The sequence below is a fragment of the Mus caroli genome, chromosome 12 (assembly GCF_900094665.2).
Source record: "Mus caroli chromosome 12, CAROLI_EIJ_v1.1, whole genome shotgun sequence".
In the NCBI taxonomy this organism is placed as follows: Eukaryota; Metazoa; Chordata; class Mammalia; order Rodentia; family Muridae; genus Mus; species Mus caroli.
Window position 1 is genome coordinate 47009007 of NC_034581.1, and position 21288 is coordinate 47030294.

Genomic DNA, 21288 nt, shown 5'->3' on the forward strand with positions numbered 1-21288 from the left:
GACAATGAATTAAGTATTGTGTATCTTGGGCTATGCATTAGAATCATCCAGAGAGGTTTTTAAATGCCCAAGGCTCTGTCCCCATCCCAGAGCAAAAGGATCAGAATCTCTTGGGGGATGGAAAACCCCGGGGCTACCATACAAATCAGTGCTCCCCAAGTGGTCCCCACAACAACCTAGTTAGGAGCCAGCTGCTCTCTGGTTTTTGGATTTGTTTGTTTGTTGATATCAAATGGTCTTTGTTAGAGCAAGATAACTAGCAATCCTGGACAATGCTCTGAAATGTCACCGAACTGAATATAAATGTGTCTGTTCAGTCAAGAGCCAGATCTGCCTCTCCCTCTGGCTCTGAAGACTGGTCTCTAAAAGCACATATTTTCCCTCCATATATTTCTGGTGAACATGAAAAACAAACTAACAGAGGAAAAGAAATATCACCCCGACTCCTCCACCCTCCTTGGTTGGTCTTTCCAAAAGAATAAAAATAAATAAAGACTTAACTTCTCTTAAATGTTTCAAAACAAAATAATTAAAATGCCTGGGTAAACAACCATGAAACTTAATGAGCTATTTCCTCTATTTCTTAAGTCACAGACTCAGGGTCTATCATGGAAATAGCTGCAGGAATTTGATTCTGCCAGATCATGGTGGACTGGCATCAGGGACTGTGCCCTGCAGGGACTCTTTCTCTGCCTTGCACCCCATTTGACCATGCTGCCTGAGTTGCTGCCTAGCAACTAATTATACAAGATCATGACAATTTCCAGGGCCTGACTGGAGGGACCTGTCCAACCCTGGCGTAGGACACACAAAGAACAACCATGAAAAGGACAGCTTTAATTGTCTTCATCTTCAATTTTTCTTCCAAGAAAAATATCAAGAATGGTTAGGTAGACTCCTGAGAAAAATCACAATTCTCTCGTGAAAGAGATCAAATCTTTCAAGCAGCCATGAAAAAGAAAAAACACCCAGTACTTCCCAACTCACCAACCAAGCAATTTTGCCCCTTCCCCCTCAGAAGACAGCCACGTGATAAAAGAAATGCCTGGTAAAACCACAGAGGCATTCTGTCAGCCCAGGCAAGGGCTGTTCAGCTGACGCACACTTCAGCATAGGCACACCTCCATATCATGCACTAGTGTAGGACTCCACATACATAATATCCAAGTCTATAGGGAGAGGAAGTGGACTGCTGAGGTCATGTGGTGGAGAGGAAAGGGCCTGCCGGCTCTTCACCAGGAGGCATCATTTTGGATGTGATTGAATATTCTGAAATTGATCTATGGTGAGGATCATAAACTTACTAGAAGTCACTGAATCCTGTCCTTTAAATGGATGGATTCTATGACATAAATTATAGCTGAATAAAGCTAGATTTAAAACAGGTATTGTAACCAGGTGTGACTGGTCCATCCGTGGCACTGCGGAAGGCTAAGGCAGGATATAATGAATTCAAAGTCATCTTAGACTACCTTAAAACCATGGCTCAAAAAACCAAAACCAAAACAACAACAACAAAAACCTAAAGCAGGGGCTGTCCAGGTCTGGAATGCCTCTGCTACCTTGCAGGTCTGTCATGAACACACCCTATGTGTTTTGTTCTTTCTCTATGCCCATCATGAAAAGTTACTATAATTGAAGTGCAGAGCACATACTACCAAATCTAAAGTTCTATAGAATCACCAGATTTGAGACTAGAAACACAGACAAGGAATCTTTCCTAATCTGGAGAAAGAGGAAGAAAAAAAGAAAATGTAAATATTGTCTGGAGGTTAGGGGCACTCTACAATGGACCTACTCTTTTCGACAAATGACCCATCAGGGAAAACCGTTTTCCACCTGAAAATAAGTCCAGAGGCCGAGCCCCTAAATTCCATAACATTTATCAAACACTGCTTGGTTTTACTTTAAAAGTAGGCACTGTTCCCCACGGGGCACAAAGCTGGGAAGTTTTGTTCTCAGAACCAGGTGGCTTGGCTGCTCTGCACCCTGCTGCGACTTGAGGAGGGGCCCCTCAATTCCCTCAAGGCGGCTCCTAAGACCGTCTCTGTCCAGTACCCTGCACGCACTAAGTGTCCCTAGGCGTGTCCCCAAGCGCGCTCAGACGCCTTTTCCCATCAAGTCCCCGGACGCCACTGGCGACCTTCACGCCTCCCCAGAGAACCCCCACACCGCAGGGAGAGGCGCCAGTGCGCTGGCCTCCCCCGGGGACCGTCGGGGGGGGGGCAAGGGAGGAGCTGGCGGGCGACCGCCCTACGGGGGCTGGGGGGGAGGGCTGGGGACCGCTCCTAGCCCCCGCTGGCGCCCCCCGCACAGTGCTCATGCGCGCCGCCTGTCTTTATAGCGGCCACGGAGCCGCGCTTGCCGCACTCGGGTGTAGCCGGGCAGATCCCACGCAGGTGCGGGACCCGGGAAGGTGCGTAGGGTCTGTGCCTCTGCCTGTGTGTCCTGGCGTCCCCCGACGCTGGTCCGAGGTGGCACAGCGCGTCTGGAGCTGCTCGAACTGCAGCGGCCGGGTTCTCCCGCCGTCGCCGGCTTCCGAGGAGCGCAGGGCCGTGCGATCCTCGGCGAACATCGCTCACTCCTCACTCTCCCGCAGGTCCACGGAGATCCTCGCCATGCCCTCGTCCTGGATCCCTGCTCTCTGCCTCGGTGGGTACACTCCCACGCCCTACCCCTCGCCCTCTCGCTCGGGCGGAGGCTGAAGCCACCACCTCGCTGTCCTCTCTCCGCAGGTGCGTGGCTGCTGTTGCTGCTGCCCCGGCTCGTGCGCGCCGAGGGAGCGGGTGAGTTAGGTGCGGGAGGAGGGAGGTGGGGAGGACAGGGTCAGTTCCCGCAGGCTAGGGACCTGCGGAGGGATGCCGGGCTGCAGAGGCGGAGACTCGCCCTCACCCATCTCCAGCGCAGCCCCCGGGCTTACTTGTTTTTCCACGCCAGGGTCCCCGGGGTCGGTCCGTGCCTCCTTCCCGGGAGCACGCCATCTAGCCCCGGGACCATTCGTCCCGAGTTACTCCGTTGTTTTCCGGGCTGGGGACAACTGTTTGGTCCCAGCCCACAGAGGAGGGCTGCTCACATCCTGGTCCCACCTAGTCCGATCACCTTGCTGTGCTGTGCGTTTGTGCTTGTAACCCCGTTGGAAAACAGCGTCGTCGGTTCCTATCGCTCCCTGGGAGCCTCAAAAGAGTTTGTTCCACGTGTAGAAGTCCGAGTGTGGTTCCGTGTCTTTTCTGCGATGTAAGAGAGTTTCGTTTCTAAAATCTTACGCTTGCTTTTCTTCAAAGTAGAAATGGTAAGTACCCTTTGCCCAACAAAACAAGTGTTAGCAGCTCCGGGCAACCTCGGTCCTGGATTCCAGAGTCGTCGCCGCCCCACTCCCACCTACCCCCACCCCCCGTCGCTGAAAAGGGAAAAGATTGGGGTTATTTGGTAGAGTTGCAAGGCTCCTATTTGAAGTTAGGATTTTAGCCGAGCCTGAAGAATTGATATTGCACCTTGCGTCTTCCCCTTTCTTCCGTGGTCCAGGCAAGGGTCCTTGGCAGAGGCAAATTACTCAACTTGTAAAACCACCCTTTCTTGCCGCGTGGGAGAGACCTTTTTTTTTTTTTTTTTTTTTAACATCTATTTACAAAAGTCTTGGATAACTTCAATTCCCTGTGTTTAGAAAGTCATATTTAATGATCTTAATCCCGACTTAATCATCAGTAAATTGACAGATTACCATTTGGGGGGGGGGGTTGTGGTAATTTGACAAATTAACAGCTTTCGTAGTAACTTTCTTGTTTGCATTTTTGAGCGGTGTCATTGTAGCTCAGGCTGAGCTGGGACTTATCTGTAACCCTCTTTAACCTCAAACTCAAGGCAATCGTCTGCCTCAGCTTCCTGAGTGCTAGGCTGGCTTCGTGAGCTACTCTGGGTGCAAAGCTGCATTATTTATTTATTTGTTTGTTTGTTTATTTATTTTTAAATTGGTCCGACTGACTGTAAGATTTAAGCATATTAGCAGTGCTTTCTTTAAAAAAAAAAAAAAAGTATTTGCTGCCTTCCGTCTTCCTTTGGACAGATCTGGAGGAGATACAATCAGATGCAAGCAGACGACTAATTTCCTTGTGTCCTGGCTTTTGGGAGTTGCGGAGTGCTCCGTAGGCTAATTAACTCTATGACGTTCATTTCCTCAGTTGTAAAATACGTGATCCAGGCACCTGTTAACTGGCTGGTTTATGTGAATGTGGGACTGTGTGGCCCTGACTGTATCAGGTAATGGGCCAGACAGCCCCCTGGGAAAGGTAGCTGAAGACGTTTGTATTTGGCTATGAAGACACTCCACAAAGGCTCAATACAGATGTACCGTCATCATAACTGGGAACAGTTCATCACAATTAAGATTTTTTTTTTTTAATTTCTAGGTCAAAGACTAACGTTATTTTCTCATTCTGATGTACTTTTTCAATTACATTTTCCAAATTGAAGAAGAACTGGGAACAATGTCACATTAGATGTCTGTAGTAACTTAGCCCTAGATTAAATTGGAAACCCCTTTGGGCTTGCTAATATCTAAAACGGTGTCAACATTTAAGTTGGTGTTTTGGTAGAAGTATAGAAATTGGGGGGATAAATAGAATCCCTGCAATACTTCCTCCGTAAAGCAGCCCGGGAGCTCTTACACGACACACCCTTTCTCTTCAGTTCCCATCCCTGTCACCTGCTTTACCAGAGGCCTGGATATCCGAAAAGAGAAAGCAGATGTTCTCTGCCCGGGAGGCTGCTCTCTTGAGGAATTCTCTGTGTTTGGGAACATAGTGTATGCGTCAGTATCCAGCATCTGCGGCGCTGCTGTCCACAGGTAAGCCGGAGCACACGGGAAGGGCGTGGCGGTGCCAATTGGCACACCTGTGATTGCTTCCTTTCCAACTTAAGCTGTGTGGACCCCTCTCCTACCTGCTTGCTTCTTCTTGGTGCCAATTTTGGCCATAGTTTTGAGATTTTCGTGGGTATTCCTGCATGACCTAATGTGCAAGGGAAACTTTCTGACAATGAGCAGAGTACTTTTTTTTTAAATGTTTGTGTGTGTGTGCGCGCGCGTGTGCACCCATGGAGGACTGTTGAAGGGGGTTTGAAGGTGGAATTACATGTGTTTGTGAATTACCTCACAGTGCTATGAACTGAACTTGGGGCTTCTGGAAGAGCAGCGAGCTCTCTTAAACACCGAGCCATTCCTCCAGCCCGGCATTAGTGCGTGATGGCCACATTTCTATAATTCTAAAATATTCCTCATCGTGTCATATAGAGTAGGGTTTTTTATACTACACACCCTGTCGTTTTAATCTCCACCACAAGTCTTACAGTAGACACAGCTTTGTTCTGGTTTTCACATGAGACTGAACTCAGGGTTATCAAATATCTTGCTGATGTCACTCTGGTAATCCAATCCCATGCCATCCTACAGTAGAGGCAGGAGTATGATTCTTTTTTTAAATACAGGTCAAGGGCACATGCAGTTAACTACTTTAAGAAATTTCATGCCTCTTTATTAAGTCTGAATCTCTGAAATGTAGGAAACAGGATATCAGTATATTCTTATCATCCCTTTTAAAAAGTTTGACAATATAAAGTCATTTTCCCAGACATACTTGTTTCTGTGTAAGCAGGTCTTCAAGGGCCAGCAGCAAGCATCCTGAGGCAACTAACTTCGCCACCCAGCTGTTTTCTTGACCAATGTAAGCAACAGATGGCTCTGTCTATTGGGTAGTGTCTCAGCTGTAACTGACTCTTGCCTGGCAGGGGAGTGATTGGCACCTCAGGGGGACCTGTGCGTGTCTACAGCCTTCCTGGTCGAGAGAACTACTCCTCGGTAGATGCCAACGGCATCCAGTCTCAGATGCTTTCCCGATGGTCTGCGTCCTTCGCTGTGACCAGTAGGTACAAGTTCATTGTTTTCAGCCCTGTCTAAACACCGCCTCCACTCTCCTCAAAAGGGTTCTCTGCTTTTCTTAGCCCTACCTTTTTCATTCTGTTGGTTAAGAAGTCAACCATGGGACAGAGTCACCCAAACCAAACTTGGGGGTCTGGGAGTGTTAACAATCCCACTTTACACGGTGGAAGCCAAAATCTGAATTGTTTGCAATCTGGATGCGTAGATACTTAGCAAGGAACTAACTGTCAAAGTAGGCAGTTCAGCCTTGGGTGCTTTTCAAATACATCAAGAATGCATTTTGATTCTCCAAACCTACGGGTCAGTGTGATGTTTATACCTGAGTGAACATTACTCCCTTAATTGTCATGTAGAACTTTAGATTCATAATGTCCTAATGTTAGAAAAGGAGGGAGAAAAACAATCAACTTCTCATTTCTACAGAAGGCAAAAGCAGTACCCAGGAAGCCACAGGACGGGCAGTGTCCACAGCCCACCCACCTTCAGGTAGGCAACACTGGGCTGATCCCCTTGTTACCTGGCGTTTGTGGATGCTTTCCTTCAGGACACTAATGTTAACGAGAAGCAAAGCAGCTACCTCATATTTACTGATGTATTCATGGATGAACGTATTCTACTTTATATTTCACAGTTCTTCTTTATTATAACCTAAGTCAGCCATTCCAGGAGGTTCTTTCTATCTCTCCCTGCTTTGATGGACCATGAGGAGAAACTGGTCAGAGACCACTTTCTGGCTGTTTGCTTCATGAAATCCCCTTAGTTTCTGCACTGTCATGTGACTGAAAGAAATCGGTGTGTCTGCTACAAAAAAAAAAAAAAAATCCAGGGATATCTTTTTCTAAAATAGTGACCATTTTATTTTATTTTATTAGAGATTGATTTTATGTGTATACGTGTGTGCTTGAATGTATTTATGTGCATCGTGTGTGTGCAGGCAAAGGAAGAACCAAAAGAGGATAGTAGCTATTTTGGAGCCTAAGTTACAGGTTATTGTAACTTGAGCAGCTTAATGTGAGTGACTGGAACCAAACCTGAGTCTTCTGTAAGAGTCGTGAGCACTCTTGCCTGCTACTCCATCTCTCTGACCCTGGCAGTGGCCATTTTAAATTCAAAGACATTATAAGCATGTGGCTTCGTATTCCCAATCTTGCCTTAATTGTTGGTTTAAGATATCAAAGCCTTGGATAGATTCATACAAAGTACATAGGCCTGCCACCATTCTGCTGTGTTTCTTTGTTGGAGTATTGCTTTCCTAGCCCAAAAGACCATGAAAAGAACTTAAAGGTCTTTCTAAGAATGGCACCCCTTGCCATGGACTCACCCAGGTGGAAGTTCCTGCTGTGTAAGCATCGTGTTGTTGCCAAGAGCTTCCTTCTTTTCAGGTAAAAGACTAAAGAAGACACCAGAGAAGAAGACTGGCAACAAAGGTAAGCTACGTGCTCAGGGAAATGGCATGTCCTTCAGAAGCTCTGGGGACTAACGAAGCCCTTCTCTGCCTCTCTGTAGACTGTAAGGCAGACATTGCATTTCTCATTGATGGAAGCTTCAATATTGGGCAGCGCCGATTTAATTTGCAGAAGAATTTTGTTGGGAAAGTGGCACTAATGTTGGGAATTGGAACAGAAGGACCACACGTGGGTCTCGTTCAAGCCAGGTACAAACTTTAAAGAGATTATGGATGTCTTCAATGATGACAGCTTACCAAGCTGTTATATTCATTTCAGTAAACATAACTTAAACCTGGACAAGCTGCAATCCAAACTATAAACTCAGGACTTAAGAATGCCTATGCATGGCTGGACATGATGGTGTATACCTTTAATCTCAGCACTTAGCAGGCAGAGGCAAGGCAATTGCCTTATGTCAGCTTGGTACTCATCTCTGTGAGTTCAAGACCAGCCTGGGCTATATAGCCAGGGCTGCATAGTGAGACCCAGTCTTTAAAAAAAAAAAAATCTCTGAAAGCACTTGCATGCACATGCATCATCCTCAATCCCCAACACTGCAAACAACGACATCATCAAAGACTGCCTGGGTAGACTGTGCAGGGCTAGTGTGTCATTGGCATAAAAGGACACCTTTCTCTGCTTCACTCAGTTCTTGGGTTTTCCTTTCGAGAGGAAGAAGCCATAAACTGTGTTCCCTGCCTTTTTGTTGGTTTGTTTGTTAGCTTGCTTGCTTGTTTGTTTTGGTTGCCCTATGTTCCTTCCTTGGGATCCAAGCATGGCTGTTACACTCTAGTTGACAGTGAGAACCTGGGAGAGTGGAGCCTGAAAAAAAAAAAAAAAAAGAATGAGGTAGCCTAGAGTGTCATCCAGTAGGCAACTTTATTCAGGGTATCAGACAATTTATAATCTGAGGGCACTCTGAGGATTAAGCAAGGTCGGATGAGCAAAGTTCACTGTGAGTTCAAGCTGTATCCAGTCACAACGGCGATGTCACATTGAGTTTAGGCTGTATACAGTCATGAGGGTGTACAGCTTACAAATGTCATTCTGAATAATAACAGGTAAAATGCTGGCTCATCTAAAGCACAACCCACTCCTGTGATTACACCTGGGAGAGGCACGAAAGCAGGTTCCAAGAACAGCCCATGTGATGGAGGGACAGAGGTCACAGCCTCTGTCTTGCTTACGTGGAATTTTCTAAGCTCTCAGAATCTCCTCACAGAGCTTCATTCATGGATCATGTTCTGACACACGACCTCTTGTGCTTTCTGACTGTAAAAATAATATTGGTGGGTTTTAGCCGTGTGCTATGTTCCTTACAGAAGGTTTCCAAAGTGGGGTACAAAGAAATACATTTCTCAGACCAAGCCTTTATAAAGTTGTTTCCTTTCTGCATTTGAGAAGATGTTCGTCTGTACGCATGCTCCCCTTTCTACAATTCAGGCTACCAAAATGTTGGACCCTGTGTATTTTCCCCCTTAGCATTTTCTTGAGGCAAATGTGCATTGTAGATTGCTTTATAGTTTTCCTTTGCATACTTGGCTTTCAATTTCTCTTTGTAGCCTTGGCTGTCCTGGAATTTGTTCTGTAGACCAGGCTGGCCCGAGTGCAAGAGATCACTCTGCCGCTGCCTTCTAAGTCTGCTTGTTACTTTTTATAGTTGGCTCTGCTTAGAAGTTATTTAACTTTTCAGTATAATTCAGCCATTTCCCCGTGTCTTTAAAACACTGAGCTCTCTGTTGTTTTGACTTAAAATGAAATATCAATTTCATAAACACTTAGACAAGTTTCTTTGACTCAGCTGCTGATTTTGCTGGTTTGTTTGGTTGGTTGGCTGGTTTTTTATTTTGTTTTTGGTTTGTTTTCTTTTATAGACCAGGGTGGCCTTGAACTCAGAGATCTGTCTGCCTCTGCCTCCCAGGTGCTGGGATTACAGGCATGCTACTATGTCTGGCTTATGTGCACAGGTACATACATATACATGTGTATGTAAAAGGTAGAGGACCACCTCAGGTCTTATTCTTCAGGTGTCATTCACTTTCTCTTGTTTTTTTTTTTTTAAAGATTTATTTATTATATGTAAGTACACTGTAGCTGCCTTCAGACACTCCAGGAGAGGGCGCCAGATCTCATTACGGATGGTTGTGAGCCACCATGTGGTTGCTGGGATTTGAACTCTGGACCTTTGGAAGAGCAATCGAGTGCTCTTACCCACTGAGCCATCTCACCAGCCCTCTCTTGTTTTAAATAGGTATTTCATAGGCCTGGAACAAGCTGAGTAGGCTAAGCTGGCTGGCCACCATGTCCAGGGACCTGACTCCCAGCACTGGGATCACAAGTCTAGGCCATTACACTCAGCTCTCTTTACATGGGATCTGGGGATAAACCCAGGTCCTGGACTGAACCAGGACCTGTCCTCAACATGGTCTCTAATGAACAAAATATAAAGAACCGGAATTCTTTATCATAACTAGGATTGGCGAATGTCATTGTTTATAAAAGAAAAAAAATGTAATTTTAAAAACATTGTAGTGTTTATAATGAATTCCCTTGTACCCTATCCTTAATCTTAGGGCTGGAAATGGCTCAGCGATTAAGAGCACTGGTCCCTCTTCTAAATGACACAGGTTCACATGGTTGCTCACATATATCTGTCACTCCAGTTCTAGGACATCCAACATCTGGCCTCTGTAGACATCAGGTATCCACATGGTGCACTGATATAACATGCAAGCAAAACACCCATACACATACAAATAATAAAATGTGTTTTGACCAGAGAGACTTAGGCCAATAGATTGCTGATGTACTCTCATATCCAATTGTTTCCTACCTACTTGGTGTCCAACCGTACAGACTTCCACTAAAGCCGGAGCCCAGAGCTGCACCTGCTTTAACACACTGCATATACGTAGTCTGTTATTCCAGTTCCAACCTAGATTTTGGAATGATTTTTGAGCCATTTGAGTCTGAATTTAAAAGGCAGCCATGTTTTCTTAGGCATATTATCTAAGTGTTCTGAGCCTGTTTCTTTAAATAATTGGGATAAGTCTACCTTGTGAAAGTATGAAGTGAAATTGCGTATACTTAGCTATCACCCAAAATATAATAAACGCTGAATATAGCAACTGTCCTTGTTACATTTCTGCAACATTCCCAGTGAGTGGAAGCGATGTCCTAGTTGACTGTATACTATGTGATTTAAAAAGACTTGGGTCTGACTTTAACTTTTTATTTCTATGAGTTTCCCGCCCCCCCTGAATGTATGTCTGAATCATGTGTGTGCCTGATGCCCATAGAGGTCAGAGGGGGTGTTAGATCCTTTGGAAGTGAGTTAGATGGTTGTTAGCCATTATGTTGCTACTGGAAATTGAATCTGGGTCCTCTGCCAGTAGATTTTTTTAAGGTCATCTGTTTATTTGCCTTTCCTAAAAAAAACCTTCTTTTTTCATTTTTATAGTGAACACCCCAAAATAGAATTTTACTTGAAAAACTTTACTTCAGCCAAAGATGTCTTGTTTGCCATAAAAGAAGTAGGTTTCCGAGGGGGTAACTCCAACACAGGTAAGCACACAGATGCTTAGAGATTAGACCTGAAAGCTGCATGCTGCCATTCATGACAGTTCTAGCACTTCAGTTCTGGCAGGATCTGCATATCAGTATCTGACACCTCTCTGTAATGGAAAATATCCCAATGGGTTAGCCGATTTTTCTTTTTGATTTTTTGGAGACAAGATTTCTCTATGTAGCCCTGGCTATCCTGGAACTGTATACCAGACTGGCCTCAAACTCAAGAGATCCGCCTGCCTCTGCCTCCCAAGTGCTGGCATTAAAGATGTGCATCACCATGGCTGGTGCTAATAATTCTTAAAGACAAAACAAAAACTCTACATCATTCTGAATTTGTAATCCTTACATTAGATAGGTCATTTACTTCTTTAGGAAAGTACCTATTTATAATCCAAAAAATCAACAATGAAGGAAGATGGGGCAGACTTTGGAAGGCTCCTTGTTCCCTAGCTGTCCTCATAGGTCAGGAGGGGCAAGAGTACATGACAGAAGTGGGTGTGGTTTGTTGGTATTGTTAACTGAAGGAACCGTGAGACTTCTGGAAGGTGGAGGGGAAGCATTGTGGGTTGTGAAGGCCAAAACTAGGTCTGAAGAATAATAATAATCTTTTTGCTAACTGAATTCCATGAGTTAAATTCTTAATGGCATCGTTATTACCCTGAAATAGGAATAGAATCTGAGCCACTACAAGTGATGCTCGTTTGCTTGTTTTTAGGAAAAGCCTTGAAGCACACTGCTCAGAAGTTCTTTACAGCAGACACAGGTGTGAGAAAAGGAATACCCAAAGTGGTGGTAGTGTTTATTGATGGTTGGCCTTCTGATGACATCGAGGAAGCAGGCATTGTGGCCAGAGAGTTTGGTGTCAATGTCTTTATAGTTTCTGTGGCCAAGCCCATTCCTGAAGAACTGGGGATGGTTCAAGATGTTGCATTTGTTGACAAGGTAAGGTGCAAGGGTTCTTGCTAGTGGGGAGGAGTGATTCATCTTGGGCCGACAAGCCCCTAACTAGATTAATGAACATAACATGTTTGATATGAGCCTAGAAGAATAAACCTGTAATCCTAGCTATTCAATGAGACCAAGGCAACAGGTTCAGGGCCAGCCTATGCAACTAAGACCCCTAACTCAAAATGAAAAGTAACAAAGGCCTGGGAACACATGCATAAGGTTCTAGGTTCATTCTCCAGTACTACAGAATTTGCAAAATTTTGCAAACTTTAAGCAACTTTTGATCTTTTGGGGTGTGTTTTGTCTTTTCCCATTAGGCTGTGTGTCGGAATAATGGCTTCTTCTCCTATCACATGCCCAACTGGTTTGGCACTACGAAATATGTAAAGCCTCTGGTGCAGAAGCTCTGTACGCACGAACAGATGATGTGCAGCAAAACCTGCTACAACTCAGTGAACATTGCCTTTCTGATTGACGGCTCCAGCAGTGTTGGAGATAGCAATTTCCGCCTCATGCTAGAATTTGTTTCTAACATAGCGAAGACATTTGAAATCTCGGACATTGGAGCCAAGATAGCTGCTGTACAGTTCACTTATGACCAGCGCACTGAGTTCAGTTTCACTGACTATAACACCAAAGAGAACGTCCTAGCTGTCCTAGCGAACATCCGCTACATGAGTGGTGGCACAGCTACTGGTGATGCCATCGCCTTTACTGTTAGAAATGTATTTGGTCCCATAAGGGACAGCCCCAACAAAAACTTCCTGGTTATTGTCACAGATGGGCAGTCCTATGATGATGTCCGAGGCCCTGCTGCAGCTGCCCATGATGCAGGTAAGATGGCTGTCTGTCCTTTGTATTCGGATGAAGGAAGGGGTCCTGTGAATTCTAGGGGTCAGCATTTTTTAGAAAGGATCCTTGCGGTGTGAATTTATATAGTCTACCAGCTTTGGTGTCTAAGCGAACTGAAATTTTTCCAAGCTCCACTGAAATTCCATTGGGAGGTTTTGCTCTTGTTTTTCAAGACAGGGTTTCTCTGTGTAACAGCTCTGGCTGTCCCAGAACTCAGGTTCTGGACTAGGCTGACATCAAACTCAGAGTTCCTCCTGCCTCTGCTGCCCAAGTGTTGGGATTAAAGGCATGTGCCACCAACACCCAGCTCAAGAAGGGGAGTGTTTTTTTTAATTCACCAGATTGCTTTAAAAACTTGCAATTTAAAAATAACAATATAATTTTTTCAAAACATTTGAGCATTTTTTCTGTGTTTATGTATGTGCACCAGGTGTGTACCTGGTGCCCATGAAAGTCATGAGAGGGCACTGGCCCTGAAACTGGAGTGTTAAATGTTTGTGAACTATGTGGGTGCTGGAAACTGAACACAGGTCTGGAACAAGAGCAACAAATTACCTGAGCCATCTCTCCCGCTCCAAGATCTACTACAATTTTTGATTGTAAAATGGATTTGTCACTATAACTTCAAAGACTGAATTAGAACAAACAAAATTATTTCTAGCCCCCATTCCTCAGACAATGCAACCTTCCCATTTATCTTCTGTGCCAGTTTTACTTTAATGTGGTTATCAGGATCCCCAAGATGATGTCTGAAAGTGACAATAGCAGGGATTCTCACTGCCAAACATGTGTGCCTGCTGCAGGGGCTTCATAAACCATCAACTTGATTTTCTTTCTCTTCCTCATTTGTTCAGTGCAGTCTTGAATAGATTGACAATCTCAGTATTTTCATCATTATTAATATGCAGTTGCTGATGGCAAAGCTTTTGGTTTTGACCAATTATTTTTGATATAATCAAAATGACTGTGGTCTAACCTAAAAACTCAGCATAGATTTCACTTAAAAATTTATCAGGCAGTTTCCTCTGCAGCTATGTATTAATGTATGGAATATATAACTACATTTTTAACTTATTTAAAATGTTTCCACTTTAGGTATCACCATCTTCTCTGTTGGTGTGGCTTGGGCACCTCTGGATGACCTGAAGGATATGGCCTCTAAACCCAAAGAGTCGCACGCTTTCTTTACCAGAGAGTTCACAGGATTAGAACCAATTGTCTCTGATGTCATTAGAGGAATTTGTAGAGATTTCTTAGAATCCCAGCAATAACTGATACTCTGACAACTCAAGGAATACATGCAAGGGGATCTAATGTGCAAATTATATTCTCAATGCCTATGTAACTTTATAGCTTACCAGTGTCAAAAAAATGCGTCAACAGCTGTTTAAAGCAAAAGAACATTCGTGTGAAGCTCACAATTTAGATTGGCCGAGACTTGATAATCAGGCCCTTAGAAACTCAGGAAAGAAGAGATGTCATGGATTAACATTGGGAGTTCAAATATGCATTCAAGTGGATAGGTAAGCTACACAGCTCAATAAAAGAACCTGGCGCTTACACACAAAGCACTGTTCCCTCTTTAATCACTCTGCATTGACCATGCAAGGAAAACAGAACAGCTTTTAAACACAGATCAAGTATAAATATTTTGACCCATGCGGATGTTTTCTTAAAACCAGCCAAGAACAGACAGCTGTTATTATGTGCACTAGCCATAACTACACATTATAGGAAATCATGTATCAAGCTTCTTTTGTAGTGTGTTTTCATAACTTGATGGCTGAAATACCACTGAGTAAAGGTAGGACTGCCTGGTATTTTTCTATTTATATCCTTAATTTTATGTGTATAGACAGGCATGTACTCCAAGGACTAAGAAAATGTTTAAGCAGATAACTTTTTTTTTTTTTTTTTTGAAAAAAGATGTGTCAAGTATTGTAACCGGAAAAATACACAGCTTAATAGCCTGGTTGTCAGCAATAAAACTGCTAGTGACTAAGTGCCTATTTATTAACACTAGTGTTTTTCCTTTTAAAAATTTATTTAGTGTACATTGGTGTTTTGACTGCATGTATGTCTGCATGACAATGTCAGAAACTCTGGAACAATAATTTCAGTTTTGAGCTGCCATGTGGTGCTGGGAAATTGAACCTGGGTCCTCTGGAAGAGCAGTCAGTGCTCTTAACCACTGAGACACCTCTCCAGCCCCTAAAGTTTTTCTTTATGACAAAAATGCTTCACTTGCTAACTTAAATGGAATGAGAAGTCTAATTTAGTCATGCAATAACCTCTCTTTCAATTATATACTAAATGCCTAATGTAGGCATCACTGCAGTCATGACCAGGGAAACCACTAGGGCGTGCTTTGGAGTACTGACTTCAAAAGAAATACAACTAGTATCATATTAAAAATTTAGCACATTTGTGAAGCTCATGTCAGGCAGAATCCACCTCGTATGGATTAGAGCTCACCACAGAGAGCCCTCACCACAGGGATATATCACCCCATCTTCTCTAAACCAGGCTCTGTCCCTCTCCTTACCCAACTGTGGATCCATTTACTACCAACTGACGTGGAAAAAATACTCGTTGTTGACTCGTGATTTACTTGAGTAAATGCCAAGCCCATGCAGAAGGCTTATGTGTGAGAAAGAGACAGAACTTGAATATCTCAAAAGCTATACAAAAATTTGATTTAAAAAAATTCCTTGTGCCCTCTTACAAAAGGCTGCAAATGACTCATTGTGAACCAGGAGAATCTTACCATAAAAATATTTAATTTAACCTAACTTGAGAAGTTCTCTCCTAGAAGTAAATGAAACCCCAGCGTCTCTGTAAGTGAACAAAGGATTAATAGTAAGGATATACAATAAAAAACATTAACTGAGGACAGGCTAGCCTTAACCTCAACATCCTCCTGCCGTATCCTCTTCATACTGAGCTTACAAGCACAGACCACACACAGCTTTAAGAATGAGGTTTTTAAAAGACATACTACAATCCAACTTCAGCCGGCACTTCTGGATGTCAAATAGGCTAGCTCATTTTGCGAAGTTTTGCTGTGCTTTTTTTGAGATAAAGTCACACATATCCCAGGCCAACCTTGAACTGGGGGTCCTGCTGACATTACAGGCATGAGAACCACACTGCCAGTGCCTGCTGCTTCACTTTATAACTTATAATGAGTCGAATGCTGGTTTTCAAGTTTTAAAAGCTTGAAATGAGGGAAGAAAATACAATCGTGAGAGATGCAGTGATTAAACATCAAGGAAAAAGAAAACCACCCTAACATTAAAATGCAATTAAAATTTTAAAACATTGAGGCAAATTATTTTTCATAAATCACAAATGGAAACAGACAAAAATAAGACATTATTTTATTTCAACCTTTTAGTCTTTTCCTATGTTTACCATCACTGAAAATCTCTACTATCTGTAAAGTGCATAGCACACTGTAAAGACAGATGTTTGTGCACTGCAATGATAAGTGCATTAGTTAAATGGCTGTTCAGTGACTCCACAACACAACTAGCTTGGGGGAATTTGTTAGAAAACAAAAACAAACGGGTAGTTTTTTCACTTTTCAGCTCAGAAAACAGGAACCATTTAGTGTCTATCTGACGCGTGCGCGCCCCTGCCTACATGCAGAAGCCAGAGCAGCAGTTTTCTCCAGTGCTTTCCAGGGAGAGGGTGGGAATTGAAAGAGTGTTCTCTCATTGACCCAGGTCACCAGTTAGGGCTAGGCTGGCTTGCCAGTGAGCTCTCAGGATCCTTCGGTCTTTGCCTCAGCACTGGGGTTATATACATGAACACCCTGCTTTTTCCTTATTCTCACTCACTAAACCACTACCATAGGAACAACAATTACTTTTTACATTTTTGAAGACTTAGTTTTGTTTTGCTTTTTGAATCACAACTAAGTCATTTGAAATTTCTCAATGTATAATTTTTAAAGCAGGAATCCAAATAGAATTTTGCATGTAAGTTCTGTAATGTCTAATTCAATTCCACTTACAATTTCTTTTAAGAAAGGGAGTACTAATATCATGAAACGCTTTTATTTATTTATTTATTTAAAGATTTATTTTAAAGATTTATTTATCATATGTAAGTACACTGTAGTGGTCCTCAGATACTCCAGAAAAGGGCATCAGATTTCGTTACGGATGGTTGTGAGCCACCATGTGGTTGCTAGGATTTAAACTCAGGACCTCTGGAAGAGCAGTCGGCGCTCTTAACCACTGAGCCATCTCGCCAGCCCAAAACGTTTTCTTTCAAACAGCTAACTTTATGAGGGCAACTTTCTACTAGTAAATGACGCAGTTTATTCTTTGCTAATAAACATGTCTGTGGAAACAGGTATACCTAAACAAGACAACACTACTTTCTATTAAGTAAAACTCAGATTTTAAAGTAATAAGATATCTAAGCAGATTATTGAAATTACTGCACCTGTGAAATCTGGAGAATGAGGATGACAATGGATGCCATATTTTAATAGCTTAAAAGCTACCCCCCAAAAGAACTCACACAATATGTATTCACTGATAAGTGGATATTAGCCCAAAACTTAGGATACCCAAGATATAAGATACAATTTGCTAAACGCATGAAACTCAAGAAGAATGAAGACCAAAGTGTGGACACTGTGCACCTTCTTAGAATTGGGAACAAAACACCCAGGGAAGGAGTTACAGAGACAAAGTTCGTAGCTGTGATGAAAGGATGGACCATTTAGAGACTGCCGTATCCAGGGATCCATCCCATAATCAGCTTCTAAACGCTGACACCATTGCATACACTAGCAAGATTTTGCTGAAAGGACCCAAATATAGCTGTCTCTTGTGAGACGATGCCGGGGCCTAGCAAACACAGGAGTGGATGTTCACAGTCAGCTATTGGATGGATCACAGGGCTCCCAGTGGAGAAGCTAGAGAAAGTACCCAAGGAGCTAAAGGGATCTGCAACCCTATTGTTGGAACAACATGATGTACTAACCAGAACCCCGGAGCTCTTGTCTCTAGCTGCATATGTATCGAAAGATGGCCTAGTCGGCCATCAATGGAAAGAGAGGCCCATTGGACTTGCAAACTTTATATGCCCCAATATAGGGGAATGCCAGGGCCAAAAGAATGGGAATGGGTGGGTAGGGAAGTGGGGGGCGCTATGGGGGACTTTTGGGATAGCATTGGAAATGTAATTGAGGAAAATATGTAATAAAAATATTAAAAATCAAAAAAAAAAAAAAAAGCTACCCCCGGTGGTACAAAGTTACTCTGAAAAGTATTCTTAATAGTGTTTCTGCTGTAACCTTACTAGAATATCATTAAGTACAACAACGTATAAAAAGAATAGCATACCCAGCACTTGGGAGGCAGAGGCAGGTAGATTTCTGAGTTCGAGGCCAGTCTGGTCTACAGAGTGAGTTCTAGGACAGCCAGGGCTACACAGAGAAACCCTGTCTCGAAAGTCCAAAAAGAATAGCATAAAAACTGAAGGACTCCACTAAGAAAGCACCTTCATTTCCTAGTTTAATTGTGGAGAGTATTGCACTTTATTATTCAACACGAAATGATGTGGCCAAGAGCAACATACAGGTACACAATTTAATATTTATTATATGTATTTTATATACATTATTTTTCAACAGCTCTATGTTTGCTCTGGGGTACAATCTTAAAAATTTGCTGATTCATAGTCTGTAAAACAAAAACCTTACAAAACTCATCAAAACTCGCAAACTGATCAGAAAAGGCTTTTGGAAGACTAGAAAAAATACTTTATTGTCTTAATCATGCATTACACAAAGAAAATCTTCAGTTCCACCATAAAAGTAAGCACATCTAAAAAACAAAACAGGGGAGACTGTGAGTCCAGATCCAGCAGACTTCTGCATCCTGATTCAACTCTTTTTAAATATCTTATTTGTAATGGTAATAAAATATTCTCCAATTTTTTAACTAGTTCATTTTGTTTTAGAATCATGGTAAATCAAGATAGTATCTTGGGGAGAAACATCTTGGTTTGTAACTTAACTATAAAATATTCCATTTTTAGTCTATTTTAGACTGTTCAAAGAGTTCCAAAATAGATATACAGGTTCCTTTAGCACATTAATAAAAGGATATAAAGACCAACAAAAGGTAAAATAAATAATAGGCTATTAGCAAGATGGATAATCCTTGATAAATAAACTTGTAAATACAGTAAGATGTACAAAATATCACATAGTGATAGGATGTCAAGATTAGTTTTTAAAGAGTTCCTTTGGAGTACTAAACTCCACAGCTTTGTTTTAATACACTTAATAGTCCTTGGTTCATGAAGACATGTAGACAAAGGTGATTGATTTATCATCTTTATGAAGGACTTAGCTGAGCTGTATTAGGTAAAAGGAGGAAAGAAAGTGGTTATAGGTGGCAGGTTAGTGAGATCTCTGTGTTTTAGGGTTGTATAATGCAGAAAAAACATCAATATGATCTTGAGCACTGTTGTGACAGGCTAAATATATAAAAAGACTTATAAAAACTAGAATTTTATCCAAACATTTTGTGCAACTAATGCTAAAATATTTTAAGTTAAATTTTCTTTTCTTTCTTTTTTCTTTTTTCTTTTTTTTTTTAAAGCAAAATAAGTTTAAAAGGGAATCTGTGGCATTCAACTGATAAACATAAGATCACTAAGAGATGAAAAAAGCTACTCTTGGAGCTTGCTTCCCCACCAGAGCACCACATTCCTAACCCTAAGGCAGCACACAGAGTCCAACAAAAAGTCCTTTCCCCCTAAGATCAGACTCCACATTGGCTTAAACACCTTAAAAAACAAAAACAAAAACCGCTCAGTTCATATCCAGTATAGGGCAGAGATACTGGAGTCCTTTTTCTTTCTGTCCCACAAAATACAGTTAATTACAGTTAAACTAATAAACCTGACATTAGGATGTGACTCCCAATTTCTGCCTGCCCCAGTAGCTTTCACCAGCCAGATCACAGGTAGTGTCATGTCAGGAACCTTCATGATGGCAGTGATGCAGACCCCCTTTCTGACCAAGTCAATCTTTTTTTTCTACAATGTGAGTCTATGTTGGTTCACACAAATACTTTGGCAAGAGCATCAGCTCCTGCACTGGCAATATATGCCTTTGATGGATGGAAAGCAACATCATAAATTGACTCATCCAATTTCTTCCTATGAGCTGTTATTTCTTGTACACATGTCTTACTGTCCAAATTCCATAATCTAATGGAACAGTCATGGCCTGTAAAAGAAGAAAGGAAAAAAAAAATGCTTGTTACTAAGGAACAATTCTCTTATAAAAGTTTGTAGGTTGTACTCAAGTTCAAACTTACTTCCAGACATCAAATAGATTCCATTGGGATCTACTGCTAAACTTGTAACAGCATCCAAATGAGCTACCATAGAATGGATCATTTTACCTGTAAAACATAGCAGAAGGTTGATGTTGGGAGGCAAAGGCTGAAGCACACTACCAACACAGAACAAGCACCATCACAGCATTTTTAAGTTTTGGAACGTAATCACAACAAACAAGTTAGTAGTTAATGATCTAGGAGCACACAATTCCCCGTGAGCAACCACTACTACTTCAGAGCCCATCACCGAGAAAGAAAACCTTGTTCCAAGTCTATAATCTTTCCCCAATCCCTAGCAACAAGGGCCCTTTCTAGAAACTGGCCAATTCTAGATGCTTTACACTAGATTCTGAATATATGGCTTTTGTGTCTGGCTTCTTTCACATATTTTTCAAGATGCATCTACCATACTAATAGACTAAAGAAAATTTTTACCATTAGTTATTTTTAAAAGACTCTGCTCCTAAATGAAGCATTCCTCTACAGGTAGGGGGCGGGGGAAAGGATGCTCACTAGAGTCAGAAGATAAACAGTAGGTTACATATCTGAGAAAAGTAAAAACTTGGAAGACTCAGGAAATCCTGTCCCACCTTTTTTTTTTTAAATTAAATTTTAATTGATGTAAATGTTCTGTATGTGTGTCTACGTATGTGCCAGGAAGTCATAGAGGTGTTGGCTTCCTGAAGCTAGAACTGCCTGATGTGGGTACTGAGACTCTTTCCATAAGAATAGTATGTGCTTCTTAGCCACTGAGCCATTTCTCCAGCCCTTAAGTTTTTTAGAAGCAGTAAACAACTCCTTTTTAGAGATTTCTCCCATCTGCAAACCTACCTCCAAGTTGTGCAGAGAGCTCCACCGTTACTCACACTGGGGTGGGCCTTTCCCTACTGCAGCTGGTTTTTGTTTTTAAATCTATTCTGTAAGTAGCTCTCACCCGTGCGTGCTCCTGTTAGGAAGCCTCAGTAAGACCTTTCCAGGTCACCGATTAGGACGGAGCTCCCACCCATCCAGACCCGGTTAGGTAGGAACCCCAGTTAAGACCTTTTTGGTTCACCAAGTAGGATTTAGGCACTGTACTGGCTATTTTTGTGTCAACTTGACACAGCTGGAGTTATCACAGAGAAAGGAGCTTCAGTTGAGGAAATGCCTCCATGAGATCCAACTG

At 42.4% G+C, this 21288-nt stretch overlaps 2 protein-coding genes across 6 annotated transcripts in view; one reads left to right on the plus strand and one right to left on the minus strand.

Moving 5' to 3' along the window:
• The first annotated feature begins 2337 nt into the window (after positions 1 to 2337).
• Positions 2338 to 14764, plus strand: Coch (cochlin). 2 transcript variants are annotated; one of them, XM_029484718.1, is made up of 12 exons: positions 2338 to 2416; positions 2600 to 2652; positions 2736 to 2786; positions 4684 to 4840; positions 5779 to 5912; positions 6353 to 6415; positions 7312 to 7356; positions 7436 to 7583; positions 10838 to 10941; positions 11663 to 11889; positions 12213 to 12729; positions 13843 to 14764. In XM_029484718.1, the coding sequence occupies exons 2-12, from the start codon at positions 2619 to 2621 to the stop codon at positions 14016 to 14018; spliced, it is 1656 nt and encodes a 551-aa protein (XP_029340578.1). In that variant the 5' UTR covers positions 2338 to 2416; positions 2600 to 2618; the 3' UTR covers positions 14019 to 14764. The 2 variants fall into 2 exon arrangements, with proteins under 2 accessions (XP_029340578.1, XP_021035382.1); XM_021179723.2 differs by having other exon boundaries at positions 2340 to 2399.
• Positions 14765 to 18342: 3578 nt separating this feature from the next.
• Strn3 (striatin 3) overlaps positions 18343 to 21288 on the minus strand; it is a 78696-nt gene continuing 75750 nt past the window's right edge. For all 4 annotated transcript variants that reach the window (XM_021179720.2, XM_029484720.1, XM_021179721.2 and 1 more), the window contains 2 exons: positions 20100 to 20186; positions 18343 to 20008 (listed from right to left, as the gene is read on the minus strand). In XM_021179720.2, coding sequence (XP_021035379.1) covers positions 19839 to 20008; positions 20100 to 20186 — 257 coding nt within the window. In that variant the 3' untranslated portion in view covers positions 18343 to 19838. The remainder of the gene's footprint in view (positions 20009 to 20099; positions 20187 to 21288) is intronic.

Bases quoted from the DNA above. Each gene is read 5' to 3' on its own strand.
- Coch (XM_029484718.1), top strand. From the start codon at position 2,619: ATGCCCTCGTCCTGGATCCCTGCTCTCTGCCTCG. The intron at 2,653-2,735 runs GTGGGTACACTC...CTCTCTCCGCAG, and splicing joins GATCCCTGCTCTCTGCCTCG to GTGCGTGGCTGCTGTTGCTG. The intron at 7,584-10,837 runs GTACAAACTTTA...TCATTTTTATAG, and splicing joins GTGGGTCTCGTTCAAGCCAG to TGAACACCCCAAAATAGAAT.